Below are 17,500 nucleotides of genomic sequence, written 5' to 3'. Positions count from 1 at the left end.
GAGCGGTAGAGGTGGGAGGGAGGGAGCGAGCGGTAGAGGTGGGAGGGAGGGAGCGAGCGGTAGAGGTGGGAGGGAGGGAGCGAGCGGTAGAGGTGGGCGGGAGGGAGCGAGCGGTAGAGGTGGGAGGGAAGGATCGAGCGGTAGAGGTGGGAGGGAAGGAACGAGCGGTAGAGGTGGGAGGGAGGGAGCGAGCGGTAGAGGTGGGAGGGAGGGAGCGAGCGGTAGAGGTGGGAGGGAGGGGAGCGAGCGGTAGAGGTGGGAGGGAGGGAGCGAGCGGTAGAGGTGGGAGGGAGGGAGCGAGCGGTAGAGGTGGGAGGGAGGGAGCGAGCGGTAGAGGTGGGAGGGAGGGAGCGAGCGGTAGAGGTGGGAGAGAAGGAAGCGAGCGGTAGAGGTGGGAGGGAGGGATCGAGCGGTAGAGGTGGGAGGGAGGGATCGAGCGGTAGAGGTGGGAGGGAGGGATCGAGCGGTAGAGGTGGGAGGGAGGGATCGAGCGTTAGAGGTGGGAGGGAGGGAATGAGCGGTAGAGGTGGGAGGGAGGGAGCGAGCGGTAGAGGTGGGAGGGAGGGAGCGAGCGGTAGAGGTGTGAGGGAGGGAGCGAGCGGTAGAGCTGGGAGGGAAGGAGCGAGCGGTAGAGGTGGGAGGGAGGGATCGAGCGGTAGAGGTGGGAGGGAGGGATCGAGCGGTAGAGGTGGGAGGGAGGGATCGAGCGGTAGAGGTGGGAGGGAGGGAGCGAGCGGTAGAGGTGTGAGGGAGGGAGCGAGCGGTAGAGGTGTGAGGGAGGGAGCGAGCGGTAGAGGTGTGAGGGAGGGAGCGAGCGGTAGAGGTGGGAGGGAGGGAGCGAGCGGTAGAGGTGGGAGGGAGGGAGCGAGCGGTAGAGGTGGGAGGGAGGGAGCGAGCGGTAGAGGTGGGAGGGAGGGAGCGAGCGGTAGAGGTGGGAGGGAGGGAGCGAGCGGTAGAGGTGGGAGAGAAGGAGCGAGCGGTAGAGGTGGGAGGGAGGGATCGAGCGGTAGAGGTGGGAGGGAGGGATCGAGCGGTAGAGGTGGGAGGGAGGGATCGAGCGGTAGAGGTGGGAGGGAGGGATCGAGCGGTAGAGGTGGGAGGGAGGGATCGAGCGGTAGAGGTGGGAGGGAGGGAGCGAGCGGTAGAGCTGGGAGAGAAGGAGCGAGCGGTAGAGGTGGGAGGGAGGGATCGAGCGGTAGAGGTGGGAGGGAGGGATCGAGCGGTAGAGGTGGGAAGGAGGGAGCGAGCGGTAGAGGTGGGAGGGAGGGATCGAGCGGTAGAGGTGTGAGGGAGGGAGCGAGCGGTAGAGCTGGGAGGGAGGGATCGAGCGGTAAAGGTGGGAGGGAGGGAGCGAGCGGTAGAGGTGGGAGGGAGGGAGGGAGGGAGGGAGCGAGCGGTAGAGGTGGGAGGGAGGGAGGGAGCGAGCGGTAAAGGTGGGAGGGAGGGAAGGGGCGAGCGGTAGAGGAGGGAGGGAGCGAGCGGTAGAGGTGGGAGGGAGGGAGCGAGCGGTAGAGGTGGGAGGGAGGGAGCGAGCGGTAGAGGTGGGAGGGAGGGAGCGAGCGGTAGAGGTGGGAGGGAGGGAGCGAGCGGTAGAGGTGGGAGGGAGGGAGAGAGCGGTAGAGGTGGGAGGGAAGCAGCGAGCGGTAGAGGTGGGAGGGAGGGAGAGAGCGGTAGAGGTGGAGCGAGCGGTAGAGGTGGAGGGAGGGAGCGAGCGGTAGAGGTGGGAGGGAGGGAGCGAGCGGTAGAGGTGGAGGAGGGAGCGAGCGGTAGAGGTGGGAGGGAGGAGGAGCGGTAGAGGTGGGAGGGAGGGAGAGAGCGGTAGAGGTGGGAGGGAAGGAGCGAGCGGTAGAGGTGGGAGGGAGGGAGAGAGCGGTAGAGGTGGGAGGGAGGGAGCGAGCGGTAGAGGTGGGAGGGAGGGAGCGAGCGGTAGAGGTGGGAGGGAGGGAGCGAGCGGTAGAGGTGGGAGGGAGGGACGCGAGCGGTAGAGGTGGGAGGGAGGGAGCGAGCGGTAGAGGTGGGAGGGAGGGAGCGAGCGGTAGAGGTGGGAGAGAAGGAGCGAGCGGTAGAGGTGGGAGGGAGGATCGAGCGGTAGAGGTGGGAGGGAGGGAGCGAGCGGTTAGAGGTGGGAGGGAGGGAGGGAGGGAGCGAGCGGTAAAGGTGGGAGGGAGGGAAGGGGCGAGCGGTAGAGGAGGGAGGGAGCGAGCGGTAGAGGTGGGAGGGAGGAGCGAGCGGTAGAGGTGGGAGGGAGGGAGCGGTAGAGGTGGGAGGGAGGGAGCGAGCGGTAGAGGTGGGAGGGAGGGAGCGAGCGGTAGAGATGGGAGGGAGGGAGAGAGCGGTAGAGGTGGGAGGGAAGGAGCGAGCGGGTAGAGGTGGGAGGGAGGGAGAGTGCGGTAGAGGTGGGAGGGATGGGAGCGAGCGGTAGAGGTGGGAGGGAGGGAGCGAGCGGTAGAGGTGGGAGGGAGGGAGAGAGCGGTAGAGGTGGGAGGGAAGGAGCGAGCGGTAGAGGTGGGAGGGAGGGAGAGAGCGGTAGAGGTGGGAGGGAGGGAGCGGAGCGGTAGAGGTGGGAGGGAGGGAGCGAGCGGTAGAGGTGGGAGGGAAGGGAGCGAGCGGTAGAGGTGGGAGGGAGGGAGCGGAGCGGTAGAGGTGGGAGGGAGGGAGCGAGCGGTAGAGGTGGGAGAGAAGGATGCGAGCGGTAGAGGTGGGAGGGAGGGATCGAGCGGTTAGAGGTGGGAGGGAGGGATCGAGCGGTAGAGGTGGGAGGGAGGGATCGAGCGGTAGAGGTGGGAGGGAGGGATCGAGCGTTAGAGGTGGGAGGGAGGGAATGAGCGGTAGAGGTGGGAGGGAGGGAGCGAGCGGTAGAGGTGGGAGGGAGGGAGCGAGCGGTAGAGGTGTGAGGGAGGGAGCGAGCGGTAGAGCTGGGAGGGAAGGAGCGAGCGGTAGAGGTGGGAGGGAGGGATCGAGCGGTAGAGGTGGGAGGGAGGGATCGAGCGGTAGAGGTGGGAGGGAGGGATCGAGCGGTAGAGGTGGGAGGGAGGGAGCGAGCGGTAGAGGTGTGAGGGAGGGAGCGAGCGGTAGAGGTGTGAGGGAGGGAGCGAGCGGTAGAGGTGTGAGGGAGGGAGCGAGCGGTAGAGGTGGGAGGGAGGGAGCGAGCGGTAGAGGTGGGAGGGAGGGAGCGAGCGGTAGAGGTGGGAGGGAGGGAGCGAGCGGTAGAGGTGGGAGGGAGGGAGCGAGCGGTAGAGGTGGGAGGGAGGGAGCGAGCGGTAGAGGTGGGAGAGAAGGAGCGAGCGGTAGAGGTGGGAGGGAGGGATCGAGCGGTAGAGGTGGGAGGGAGGGATCGAGCGGTAGAGGTGGGAGGGAGGGATCGAGCGGTAGAGGTGGGAGGGAGGGATCGAGCGGTAGAGGTGGGAGGGAGGGAATGAGCGGTAGAGGTGGGAGGGAGGGAGCGAGCGGTAGAGCTGGGAGAGAAGGAGCGAGCGGTAGAGGTGGGAGGAGGGATCGAGCGGTAGAGGTGGGAGGGAGGGATCGAGCGGTAGAGGTGGGAAGGAGGGAGCGAGCGGTAGAGGTGGGAGGGAGGGATCGAGCGGTAGAGGTGTGAGGGAGGGAGCGAGCGGTAGAGCTGGGAGGGAGGGATCGAGCGGTAAAGGTGGGAGGGAGGGAGCGAGCGGTAGAGGTGGGAGGGAGGGAGGGAGGGAGCGAGCGGTAGAGGTGGGAGGGAGGGAGGGAGCGAGCGGTAAAGGTGGGAGGGAGGGAAGGGGCGAGCGGTAGAGGAGGGAGGGAGCGAGCGGTAGAGGTGGGAGGGAGGGAGCGAGCGGTAGAGGTGGGAGGGAGGGAGCGAGCGGTAGAGGTGGGAGGGAGGGAGCGAGCGGTAGAGGTGGGAGGGAGGGAGAGAGCGGTAGAGGTGGGAGGGAAGCAGCGAGCGGTAGAGGTGGGAGGGAGGGAGAGAGCGGTAGAGGTGGGAGCGAGCGGTAGAGGTGGGAGGGAGGGAGCGAGCGGTAGAGGTGGGAGGGAGGGAGCGAGCGGTAGAGGTGGGAGGGAGGGAGCGAGCGGTAGAGGTGGGAGGGAGGGAGCGAGCGGTAGAGGTGGGAGGGAGGGAGAGAGCGGTAGAGGTGGGAGGGAAGGAGCGAGCGGTAGAGGTGGGAGGGAGGGAGAGAGCGGTAGAGGTGGGAGGGAGGGAGCGAGCGGTAGAGGTGGGAGGGAGGGAGCGAGCGGTAGAGGTGGGAGGGAGGGAGCGAGCGGTAGAGGTGGGAGGGAGGGAGCGAGCGGTAGAGGTGGGAGGGAGGGAGCGAGCGGTAGAGGTGGGAGGGAGGGAGCGAGCGGTAGAGGTGGGAGAGAAGGAGCGAGCGGTAGAGGTGGGAGGGAGGGATCGAGCGGTAGAGGTGGGAGGGAGGGAGCGAGCGGTAGAGGTGGGAGGGAGGGAGGGAGGGAGCGAGCGGTAAAGGTGGGAGGGAGGGAAGGGGCGAGCGGTAGAGGAGGGAGGGAGCGAGCGGTAGAGGTGGGAGGGAGCGAGCGGTAGAGGTGGGAGGAGGGAGCGGTAGAGGTGGGAGGGAGGGAGCGAGCGGTAGAGATGGGAGGGAGGGAGAGAGCGGTAGAGGTGGGAGGGAAGGAGCGAGCGGTAGAGGTGGGAGGGAGGGAGAGAGCGGTAGAGGTGGGAGGGAGGGAGCGAGCGGTAGAGGTGGGAGGGAGGGAGCGAGCGGTAGAGGTGGGAGGGAGGGAGCGAGCGGTAGAGGTGGGAGGGAGGGAGCGAGCGGTAGAGGTGGGAGGGAGGGAGAGAGCGGTAGAGGTGGGAGGGAAGGAGCGAGCGGTAGAGGTGGGAGGGAGGGAGAGAGCGGTAGAGGTGGGAGGGAGGGAGCGAGCGGTAGAGGTGGGAGGGAGGGAGCGAGCGGTAGAGGTGGGAGGGAGGGATGCGAGCGGTAGAGGTGGGAGGGAGGGAGCGAGCGGTAGAGGTGGGAGGGAGGGAGCGAGCGGTAGAGGTGGGAGGGAGGGAGCGAGCGGTAGAGATGGGAGGGAGGGAGCGAGCGGTAGAGGTGGGAGGGAAGGAGCGAGCGGTAGAGGTGGGAGGGAGGGAGCGAGCGGTAGAGGTGGGAGGGAGGGAGAGAGCGGTAGAGGTGGGAGGGAGGGAGCGAGCGGTAGAGGTGGGAGGGAGGGAGCGAGCGGTAGAGGTGGGAGGGAAGGAGCGAGCGGTAGAGGTGGGAGGGAAGGAGCGAGCGGTAGAGGTGGGAGGGAGGGAGAGAGCGGTAGAGGTGGGAGGGAGGGAGCGAGCGGTAGAGGTGGGAGGGAAGGAGCGAGCGGTAGAGGTGGGAGGGAGGGATCGAGCGATAGGTGGATTGTAACAAATACATATTTAGCTGTAACCTACCTTAACAAATATACACCATTCACGCCTTTGAAAAAGGGCTACATTTTGACTAGCTATGTCTCTAACCTCCCTCTCAGTCCTATGGTGCTGCCACCCCAATTATCATGCTTACCTCTAGGCTTCTACTGCTAGGTCTAGCACTCAACACAGCAGTAACTGTCAGAAACATCCCCTAGCATTTACACTGAATCATCTATTGTTTTTCTCACCTTCAGTCTGTTGCTGCTTTGCTTCCTTGACAACATTTCCAATGTCAACCCTTATCCTTGGAGTTTTAGACAAACAGTGTGTGATTAGACACACACACACACACACACACACACACACACACACACACACACACACACACACACACACACACACACACACACACACACACACACACACACACACACACACACACACACACTGTTGACATGCGGAAACAGATCATGTCTGTGTAATATTCTCATTCTAATGTTCCGTCTACTATGTGATTGGCTCTAACAACTGTTTCTCTCTCTCCCTCAGATTTGCTGATAATGGAATTGGCCTAACACTGGCTAGGTAAGACATTAATGTTAATAACATCGTGTGTGTGTGTGTGTGTGTGTGTGTGTGTGTGTGTGTGTGTGTGTGTGTGTGTGTGTGTGTGTGTGTGTGTGTGTGTGTGTGTGTGTGTGTGTGTGTGTGTGTGTGTGTGTGTGTGTGTGTGTGTGTGCGGCGTGCATGTGTGGTTCATGTTTGTATTTACGGGTGACTGCAGAAGACCCCGTTGCAGTAATTGGAAAACACCTTATATGGTCGTCTGCTTATGATGCAGTGGGAAAGAAAGACTTTGAAAGAGTGTGAAAGTAATTTGGGAGTGTGAAAGTGGCATCTCTAGGTATATGGGCCTGGGCATGGTTTGTAGCTGGTTTCAGAAACCAGGTCACACTCTCAGAGAGAGACACACTGGCACAGACTCACACACTTTTACACGCTCTCTTGGCCACACATTCGTTTTAGCTCTCTTGGCCACACAAACTCTCTGACAGTCACTCACTCACGTACTCACACACACGCACATTTGTTTTACTATCCTTGTGGAGACCAAACAATTGATTCCCATTCAAAATCCTATTTCGCTAACCCCTAACCCTTAACCTAACCTTAACCCTAAACTTAACCCTAATTCTAACCCTAATTTTAACCCTGAACCTAACCCCTAAGCCAAAAATAGACGTTTTCCTTGTGGGAATTTTTCTTGTTTTACTTTAGTAAAACCAAAAACACACACAAAAGTGTTAACTTTGGCATCTATTTTAGATTTGGTTTTATTTTTAGTCTTAAAATACCTTTTAGTCACATTTTAGTCATTTCATCCTTCGTTAGTTTTAGTTATTATCAGTTAGCTATTATCAGTTATTATCTGACACTAAAACTGTAGACAGTTTTAGTCACAGCCATTTTAGTCACATAATAGTCAAAATAATCTATGAAATAATGAATATTTCAGCTACTTCTAACTTCCATCATGTGCACATTCATATAGCCTTGTCCAACTAGACCTACCATCCCCTCGTATACCTTAGCTGGCAACATTTATATTGTGGCAGATTGTAACCAATGCCAGCCATAATTAATCATATAGGCTATAAAGCCTTGGCTAGATGTTAAATAATTTACGTCTCTGATTTTCTCCACATCATAACCGTCAAAGGGGGGTAAATAAAATATTTTTCTTTAAAAAGGGGAGAATTTTACATCTCCAAAGATGACAGAAGTATTACTGTACTCCTAACATTCAAGCAACCACAAGAATGGTGCGAGAGCGGCAACACAGATTCATGAGTAACAATATAGAGCTACTGATGTGATCAGAGTAAAAATAGCCTACATGAAAGTAAGAGAGAGTAAACATGATCGTTTCTAGTTGAGTTTAGTTACAAGTCCAGTGTCCTGGCTTCGCATCAGCTCAGAAGATTGATGAGCGACTGATGTGACCACCTGGGAGCTGTGTGAGAGAGCCGGGCAGATCAGCTCAGAAGATTGACGAGTGACTGATGTGACCACCTGGGAGCTGTGTGAGAGAGCCGGGCAGATCAGCTCAGAAGATTGACGAGTGACTGATGTGACCACCTGGGAGCTGTGTGAGAGAGCCGGGCAGATCAGCTCAGAAGATTGACGAGCGACTAATGTGACCACCTGGGATCTGTGTGAGAGAGCCGGGCAGATCAGCTCAGAAGATTGACGAGTGACTGATGTGACCACCTGGGAGCTGTGTGAGAGAGCCGGGCAGATCAGCTCAGAAGATTGACGAGTGACTGATGTGACCACCTGGGAGCTGTGTGAGAGAGCCGGGCAGATCAGCTCAGAAGATTGACGAGTGACTGATGTGACCACCTGGGAGCTGTGTGAGAGAGCCGGGCAGATCAGCTCAGAAGATTGACGAGTGACTGATGTGACCACCTGGGATCTGTGTGAGAGAGCCGGGCAGATCAGCTCAGAAGATTGACGAGTGACTGATGTGACCACCTGGGAGCTGTGTGAGAGAGCCGGGCAGATCAGCTCAGAAGATTGACGAGCGACTGATGTGACCACCTGGGCGCTGTGTGAGAGAGCCGGGCAGATCAGCTCAGAAGATTGACGAGTGACTGATGTGACCACCTGGGAGCTGTGTGAGAGAGCCGGGCAGATCAGCTCAATCAGTCCACACGACTGAAATATGTCAATTCTACCAATGAGACGATTGTAAAACATTATTCTGCATGCCTATGATTGTAAACAACAGATGAAAAGGAGCTTGATGTCAAATGAAATGTCCATTAGTCTCACGTGGAATTCTCGTCTCATCACATTTTAGTCAACAAAAATGAAAAGTATTTTTCTATGAAATGAACACACACACAAACGCTTTCTGTCTCTCACTTTCTCTCTGTCTTTCCCTGTCTGTGTAGTGGTGGTACATTCCCTGATGACGATGGTTCTCGTCAGGAGGTGAAGAACAGTCTGTTTGTTGGGGAGAGTGACAACAGGGGCATGCCCATTCCTGACAACCGTATCTGGGGTCCCGGGGGACCCGACCTCAATGGGAGGACCCTGCCTCGAGGAGTGTGAGTGTTGGCTCGTATACACACACACACACACACACACACACACACACACACACACACACACACACACACACACACACACACACACACACACACACACACACACACACACACACACACACACAGAGAGAGACAGAGAGACAGACACTGCGTGTGTCTCTCTCCCTTTTCTCTCCTCTTCTGTCTGTTAATTTCTTGTTCTCTTATCTCCCTTCTCCTCCTCCTCCTCCTTGTCCTTCTCCTCCTCCACCTCCTCCATCTTGTCCTTCTCCTTCTCCTCCTCCTTGTCCTTCTCCTCCTTGTTCCTCTCCTTCTCCTCCTTCTCCTTCTCCTCCTCCTTGTCCTTCTCCTCCTCCTCCTCCTCCTCCTCCTCCTCCTCCTCCTCCTCCTCCTCCTCCTCCTTCTCATTCTCCTCCTCCTCCTCTCCTTGTATCGCCTCTCCTCATTCACATTTTACCCTGAAATGAACCCCTTCAACTTTTCCCTTTTCAGCGTTTTGTGTGCTTGGCCAGACAGAAAGTATGATTAAAAGTATGATGTCTCAACTTGTGCATATCTTACATTCTTTTATTGTCTGGGTGAAAGAAGCCCGTCATCCATCATCTGTCTCTGTACATGACATGCTATATGGAGAAAAAAATATCATTTGCAACCACATTTGAACTTTTGCATAGTGTTACAAAATGGTCCCAAGATGCAGTCGTTATCCAATATCCGATAGCACAGAGCCTTGTCTGTGTTCTGAAAGAGATGACGATGTCCCCTCTGGCACACTTGGGAACATCGCAAAGCACCCATGATCTTGCCTGCGTCCCAAATAGCACCCTATTCCCTACCTGGTGCCCTACTTTTGACCAGGGTCTGTCTGTCCGTCAAGTTCTCTCGCTCTCTCATTCTCTCTAACTCGTCTCCCTCCCTCTGGTCTTTCTGACTCTCTGTATGTCTGTCCTGCAGTGACTTCCCTATCCGCGGCATGCAGATCTACGACGGGCCCATCAACGTGCAGAACTGCACCTTCAGAAAGTACATTGCCCTGGACGGTCGACACACCAGCGCCTTCGGGTTCAGACTCAACAACTCCTGGCAGAGCTGCCCTAACAACAACGTCACCGACATCACCTTCGACAATGTGCCTGTGAGTGAGTGAGTGAGTGAGTGAGTGAGTGAGTGAGTGAGTGAGTGAGTGAGTGAGTGAGTGAGTGAGTGAGTGTGTGAGTGTGTGAGTGTGTGAGTGTGTGAGTGTGTGAGTGTGTGAGTGTGTGAGTGTGTGAGTGTGTGAGTGAGTGAGTGTGTGAGTGAGTGAGTGGGTGGGGGGGAGGGTGTATCACGCTGGTTAGCATTTACCTGTACACATGATGGGAGTTGGGGTGTATTGTGTGTGTAAAGCGTAGCTGCAAATTTTGGGCATGAGCTGTCATGATGGATTATGGGTAATGTAGTGCCATAAGCAGGGTCTTACAGGGGAGACATGCTTCTCTTTCTCACCTCCATGACACTCATCTCTCCTCTCTCCCCCTCTCCTCTCCTTCCCCTCTCCCCCTCTCTTCTCTCCATCCACTCACCCCTTCTCCCCCTTCCTCCCCATCTACCTCCTGCTCTTCTTATCAGATAACGTCCCGGGTGTTTTTCGGCGAGCCCGGCCCATGGTTTAACAAGATGCAGATGGACGGTGACAAGACCACGATATTCCACGATGTGGACGGCTCGGTCAGTGAGTACCCTGGAGCCTTCCTGGTCAAAGAGGACAACTGGTTACTGAGACACCCTGACTGTATTGACGTGCCTGACTGGAGGGCTGCCATCTGTAGTGGGCATTATGCACAGGTTGGTATGCATACGCCATGCAGGCTGAAGGAAGCATGCATGTACACACACACACACACACACACACACACACACACACACACACACACACACACACACACACACACACACACACACACACACACACACACACACCGTATCTTATAGAAACACATACACACATGGGTACACAGTATGTACTCACATTCTTTAAAATAAAGTGTTGGTTAAGTTTCCTCTCAAAGCTAACACACTAGGTTTTTTCTGCAGTGTGACCTCATTTCCCCCTCATTTCACTCACTTTCTAATGTCTTCCAGAAGAGTGAACATGTTCCTAGTCACACACACCTGTGTGTTTGTGTGTGTGCATGTGTCTGTATGCGTTTGTGCATTAACGTGTGTGTGTGTGTGTGTGTGTGTGTGTGTGTGTGTGTGTGTGTGTGTGTGTGTGTGTGTGTGTGTGTGTGTGTGTGTGTGTGTGTGTGTGTGTGTGGTCCCTCAGATCTACATACAGACACGTAACCCTGCCAGTCTGAACATGCAGATGGTAAAGGATGAGTACCCTGACAGACCCCTGACACTAGAGGGCGCTCTGGGCAAGAGGAAGCACTACCAGCAGTTCCAGCCCGTGGTCACCCTGGGTAAGGGCTACACTGTACACTGGGACCAGGCTGCTCCTGCAGAGATCACTGTGTGGCTCATCAACTTCAACAGGTTGGTAGTGGACTCAGAGAGATGTAGACGCACGCACGCACAGACAGACAGACAGACAGACAGACAGACAGACAGACAGATAGACAGATAGACAGATAGACAGATAGACAGATAGACTAGACTAGACTAGACTAGACTAGACTAGACTAGACAGATAGACTAGACTAGACAGATAGACTAGACTAGACAGATAGACTAGACAGATAGACTAGACTAGACTAGACAGATAGACTAGACTAGACAGATAGACTAGACTAGACAGATAGACTAGACTAGACTAGACAGATAGACTAGACTAGACTAGACTAGACTAGACTCGACTAGACTAGACAGATAGACTAGACAGATAGACTAGACTAGACTAGACAGATAGACTAGACTAGACAGATAGACTAGACTAGACTAGACTAGACTAGACAGATAGATAGACTAGACAGATAGATAGACTAGACTAGACTAGACAGATAGATAGACTAGACAGATAGATAGACTAGACTAGACTAGACTAGACTAGACTAGACTAGATAGACTAGACTAGACTAGACTAGACTAGACTAGACTAGACTAGATAGATAGACTAGACTAGACTAGACTAGACTAGACAGGTTGGTAGTGGACTCAGAGAGATGTAGACGCACGCACGCATGCACGCACGCATGCACGCACGCACAGACAGACAGACAGACAGACAGACAGACAGACAACAGACAGACAGACAGACAGACAGACAGACAGACAGACAGACAGACAGACAGATAGACAGATAGACAGATAGACAGATAGACTAGACAGATAGACAGACTAGACAGATAGACAGACTAGACAGATAGATAGACTAGACAGATAGATAGACTAGACAGATAGACAGACTAGACAGATAGACAGACTAGACAGATAGACAGACTAGACAGATAGATAGACTAGACAGATAGATAGACTAGACAGATAGATAGACTAGACAGATAGATAGACTAGACTAGACAGATAGACTAGACTAGACTAGACAGATAGACTAGACTAGACTAGACAGATAGACTAGACTAGACTAGACAGATAGACTAGACTAGACTAGACTAGACTAGACTCGACTAGACTAGACAGATAGACTAGACTAGACAGATAGATAGACTAGACTAGACTAGACTAGACAGATAGATAGACTAGACTAGACAGATAGATAGACTAGACTAGACAGATAGATAGACTAGACTAGACTAGACTAGACTAGACTAGACTAATAGACTAGACTAGACTAGACTAGACTAGACAGATAGATAGACTAGACTAGACTAGACTAGACTAGACAGATAGATAGATAGACTAGACTAGACAGATAGATAGACTAGACTAGACTAGACTAGACTAGACAGATAGATAGACTAGACAGATAGACAGACTAGACAGATAGACAGACTAGACAGATAGATAGACTAGACTAGACTAGACTAGACTAGACTAGACTAGACAGGTTGGTAGTGGACTCAGAGAGATATAGACGCACGCACGCACGCACGCACGCACGCACGCACGCACGCACGCACGCACGCACGCACACACACACACACACACACACACACACACACACACACACACACACACAGAGACAACGAGACAGAGACAGAGAGAGAGACTACACAGGTTGGTAGTGGATGCAGAGAGACACGTACAGACACACACACATGCACCCTTCACCATACACACTATTCACTTCCTTCTCCCAGCATTGTTTCAGCATCTGATCCAAACAACTGTCAACATCATGGCACCACATCCTATGAGTCAACAATAACCCCAGTAACCCAAAGCCCCATCCCCTGACCATGTGGTCATATTAATAAAACCCATATCATCAAGTCACACCCTTGCCTTCCACGAACCCTATAACCCAAGGGACAGTGTGATACAGTAGTTTATGGTGGCTGTTTGTCTTAGCATATGACATCACCCCTGCCCAGCAAATACACTTAATAGCATTGGCAGTCATTTGAATAGCAGAGGCATGGTAGTCATTTCAAGCGTGTTAGCTATTCCCTGGCCTGAGATTACCCCGAAAGGAGGGAGGAACATCTACTGTATTGGGGGATATGGGCATTCCCATTGGTTACATGCTGCTCTGGCGCCATCTATTGTTTGTGAAATGGAAATTCAGGTTCAACCATTAACACTGCATGACATTTCACATTTTAAATCAAATCAAAGTCACATGCACCAAATACAACAACCTTACAGTGAAATGCTTACAAGCCCTTAACCAACAATGTAGTTTTAAGAAAAACAAGTGTTAAGAAAGTATTTACTAAAATAAATTGAAGTAAAAAATAAGAAAATAGAAAAATAACAAATAATTTAAGAGCAACTATAACATAACAGTAGTGAGGCTATATACAGGGGGGTACTGGTACAGAGTCAATGTGGAGGCTATATACAGGGGGTACTGGTACAGAGTCAATGTGGAGGCTATATACAGGGGGTACTGGTACAGAGTCAATGTGGAGGCTATATACAGGGGGGTACTGGTACAGAGTCAATGTGGAGGCTATATACAGGGGGTACTGGTACAGAGTCAATGTGGAGGCTATATACAGGGGGTACTGGTACAGAGTCAATGTGGAGGCTATATACAGGGGGTACTGGTACAGAGTCAATGTGGAGGCTATATACAGGGGGTACTGGTACAGAGTCAATGTGGAGGCTATATACAGGGGGGTACTGGTACAGAGTCAATGTGGAGGCTATATACAGGGGGTACTGGTACAGAGTCAATGTGGAGGCTATATACAGGGGGTACTGGTACAGAGTCAATGTGCGGGGGCACAGGTTAGTCGAGGTAAAATGAGGTAATATGTAGTAAAAGTATAGATACCTTAATAGAAAGTTACTCAAGTAAAAGTGAATGTTACCCAGTAAAATACTACTTGAGTAAAAGTATTTGGTTCTAAATATACTTAAGTATCAAAAGTAAAAGTAAAAGTAGAAATAATTTCTAATTCCTTATATTAAGCAAAGCAGACAGAACCATGTTCTTGTTTTAAAAATGTACAGATAGCCAGGGACACACTCCAACACTCAGACATCATTTACAGATAGCCAGGGGCACACTCCAACACTCAGACATCATTTACAGATAGCCAGGGGCACACTCCAACACTCAGACATCATTTACAGATAGCCAGGGGCACACTCCAACACTCAGACATCATTTACAGATAGCCAGGGGCACACTCCAACACTCAGACATCATTTACAGATAGCCAGGGACACACTCCAACACTCAGACATCATTTACAGATAGCCAGGGGCACACTCCAACACTCAGACATCATTTACAGATAGCCAGGGGCACACTCCAACACTCAGACATCATTTACAGATAGCCAGGGGAACACTCCAACACTCAGACATCATTTACAGATAGCCAGGGGAACACTCCAACACTCAGACATCATCTACAGATAGCCAGGGGCACACTCCAACACTCAGACATCATTTACAGATAGCCAGGGACACACTCCAACACTCAGACATCATTTACAGATAGCCAGGGGCACACTCCAACACTCAGACATCATTTACAGATAGCCAGGGGAACACTCCAACACTCAGACATCATTTACAGATAGCCAGGGGAACACTCCAACACTCAGACATCATTTACAGATAGCCAGGGGAACACTCCAACACTCAGACATCATTTACAGATAGCCAGGGGCACACTCCAACACTCAGACATCATTTACAGATAGCCAGGGGAACACTCCAACACTCAGACATCATTTACAGATAGCCAGGGGCACTCTAACACTCAGACATCATTTACAGATAGCCAGGGGAACACTCCAACACTCAGACATCATTTACAGATAGCCAGGGGCACACTCCAACACTCAGACATCATTTACAGATAGCCAGGGGAACACACCAACACTCAGACATTATTTACAGATAGCCAGGGGAACACTCCAACACTCAGACATCATTTACAGATAGCCAGGGGCACTCTAACACTCAGACATCATTTACAGATAGCCAGGGGAACACTCCAACACTCAGACATCATTTACAGATAGCCAGGGGCACACTCCAACACTCAGACATCATTTACAGATAGCCAGGGACACTCCAACACTCAGACATCATTTACAGATAGCCAGGGGCACTCTAACACTCAGACATCATTTACAGATAGCCAGGGGCACTCTCCAACACTCAGACATCCTTTACAGATAGCCAGGGGAACACTCCAACACTCAGACATCATTTTCAAACGCTGCATTTATGTCCAGTGAGTCTGCCAGATCAGAGGCAATAGGGATGACCACATGTTCTCTTGATAAGTGTGTGACCGAGAGACTGAAAAATAGTTTCTATCTCAAGGCCATCAGACTATTAAACAGCCATCACTAACACAGAGAGGCTGCTGCCTACATACAAACTTGAAATCGTTGGCCACACTAATAAATGGATCACTAGTCACTTTATTAATGCCAATTTAATAACGATGTTCACATACCTCTCATTACTCATCCCATATGTGTATACTGTATTTTATACCATCTATTGCATCTTGCCTATGCCGCTCGGTCATTGCTCATCCATATATTTATATAATATATGTATATATTCTTATTCCATCCCTTTACTTAGATTTGTGTGTATTAGGTAGTTGTTGTGGAATTGTTAGATTACATGTTAGATATTGCTGCACTGTCGGAACTAGAAGCACAAGCATTTCGCTACACTCGCACTAACATCTGCTAACCATGTGTATGTGACCAATAAAATGGGGGGGGGGGGGACAATGCAAATAGTCCGGGTAACCATTTGATTAGCTGTTCAGGAGTCTTATGGCTTGGTGGTAAAAGCTGATAAGAAGCCTTTTGGACCTAGAATTGACGCTCTGGTACTGCTTGCCATGCGGTAGCAGAGAGAGCAGTCTATGACTGGGGTGGCTGGAGTCTTTTAGGGCCTTCCTCTGACACCGCCTGGTATAGAGGTCCTGGATGGCAAGAAGCTTGGCCCCAGTGATGTACTGGGCCGTACGCATCACCCTCTGTAGCGCCTTGAGCGTCATTTAGCAGACGCTCTTATACAATACTTTTTTCCTACTGGTCCCCCTTGGGAATCGAACCCAGGTGCTGAAAGTGCCTTGCTCTACCAACTGAGCTACACGGGACTGCAGAGTCGTTTTCACTAGTTTCTAGTTTCACTATCAACAAACAGAAGAAAGCTGACTGAAACAGAGAGAGACTAACCTGAACTTTTCCAATAAAGAATAGCAAAATGTTTTGCTACGGTGTGTTTACTAATTAATATGACTGGTGAGTGGGAGTAGTTGTTTAGCCCTAGCTCAGTGCTGGGCTGCCTCCTGTCAAATGTCCTTTTATACCTGATTAACTGTGTGTGTGTGTGTGTGTGTGTGTGTGTGTGTGTGTGTGTGTGTGTGTGTGTGTGTGTGTGTGTGTTCCAGGAACGACTGGATCAACGTGGGATTCTGCTACCCGCCAGGCACCACCTTCACGATCATCTCGGACATCCACAACCGGTTGACCAAGCAGACAAGGAAGACCGGTGTGTTCATGAGGACCACACAGAGAGACAAGATCAACCAGTCTCACCTGTCCCGAGGCTATTACTACTGGGAGGAAGATACCGGGTGAGGAGGGTGGGATGCAGGGAGGGAGGGAGGGGGGAGGGAGGGAAGAGAGAGGGTGAGGAGAGAGAGGGTGAGGAGGGAGGGATCGGGGGAGAGAGGAGAATGTGTAGTAGAAGAGTACAGTAGGTAGTCTCCCCTGTCTCCCTCTCTGCCTGCTGTTTCTCCCAGTAATCCTTATTAACTCTTAGTCTCCCCTGTTTCCCTCTCAGCCTGCTGTTTCTCCCAGTGAATCCTTATTAACTCTTAGTCTCCCCTGTCTCCCTCTCTACCTGCTGTTTCTCCCAGTAATCCTTATTAACTCTTAGTCTCCCCTGTCTCCCTCTCTGCCTGCTGTTTCTCCCAGTAATCCTTATTAACTCTTAGTCTCCCCTGTCTCCCTCTCTACCTGCTGTTTCTCCCAGTAATCCTTATTAACTCTTAGTCTCCCCTGTTTCCCTCTCAGCCTGCTGTTTCTCCCAGTGAATCCTTATTAACTCTTAGTCTCCCCTGTTTCCCTCTCAGCCTGCTGTTTCTCCCAGTAATCCTTATTAACTCTTAGTCTCCCCTGTCTCCCTCTCTGCCTGCTGTTCCTCCCAGTAATCCTTATTAACTCTTAGTCTCCCCTGTTTCCCTCTCTACCTGCTGTTTCTCCCAGTAATCCTTATTAACTCTTAGTCTCCCCTGTTTCCCTCTCAGCCTGCTGTTTCTCCCAGTGAATCCTTATTAACTCTTAGTCTCCCCTGTCTCCCTCTCAGCCTGCTGTTTCTCCCAGTAATCCTTATTAACTCTTAGTCTCCCCTGTTTCCCTCTCAACCTGCTGTTCCTCCCAGTGAATCCTTATTAACTCTTAGTCTCCCCTGTCTCCCTCTCAGCCTGCTGTTTCTCCCAGTGAATCCTTATTAACTCTTAGTCTCCCCTGTC

The 17,500-nt window shown here is 52.5% G+C and overlaps 1 protein-coding gene across 1 annotated transcript in view; it reads left to right on the top strand.

The window, feature by feature from the left end:
* LOC120042820 (cell migration inducing hyaluronidase 1) overlaps positions 1–17,500 on the top strand; it is a 190,474-nt gene that overhangs the window by 162,835 nt on the left and 10,139 nt on the right. The window contains exons 19-24 of the mRNA XM_038987630.1: positions 5,867–5,902; positions 8,275–8,430; positions 9,385–9,565; positions 10,039–10,254; positions 10,736–10,947; positions 16,415–16,600. Coding sequence (XP_038843558.1) covers positions 5,867–5,902; positions 8,275–8,430; positions 9,385–9,565; positions 10,039–10,254; positions 10,736–10,947; positions 16,415–16,600 — 987 coding nt within the window. The remainder of the gene's footprint in view (positions 1–5,866; positions 5,903–8,274; positions 8,431–9,384; positions 9,566–10,038; positions 10,255–10,735; positions 10,948–16,414; positions 16,601–17,500) is intronic.

The sequence above is a fragment of the Salvelinus namaycush genome, unplaced genomic scaffold (assembly GCF_016432855.1).
Source record: "Salvelinus namaycush isolate Seneca unplaced genomic scaffold, SaNama_1.0 Scaffold79, whole genome shotgun sequence".
Lineage (NCBI taxonomy): Eukaryota > Metazoa > Chordata > Actinopteri > Salmoniformes > Salmonidae > Salvelinus > Salvelinus namaycush.
Note: the sequence above shows the minus strand (reverse complement) of the source record. Positions and strands in the feature narration are given on the sequence as shown.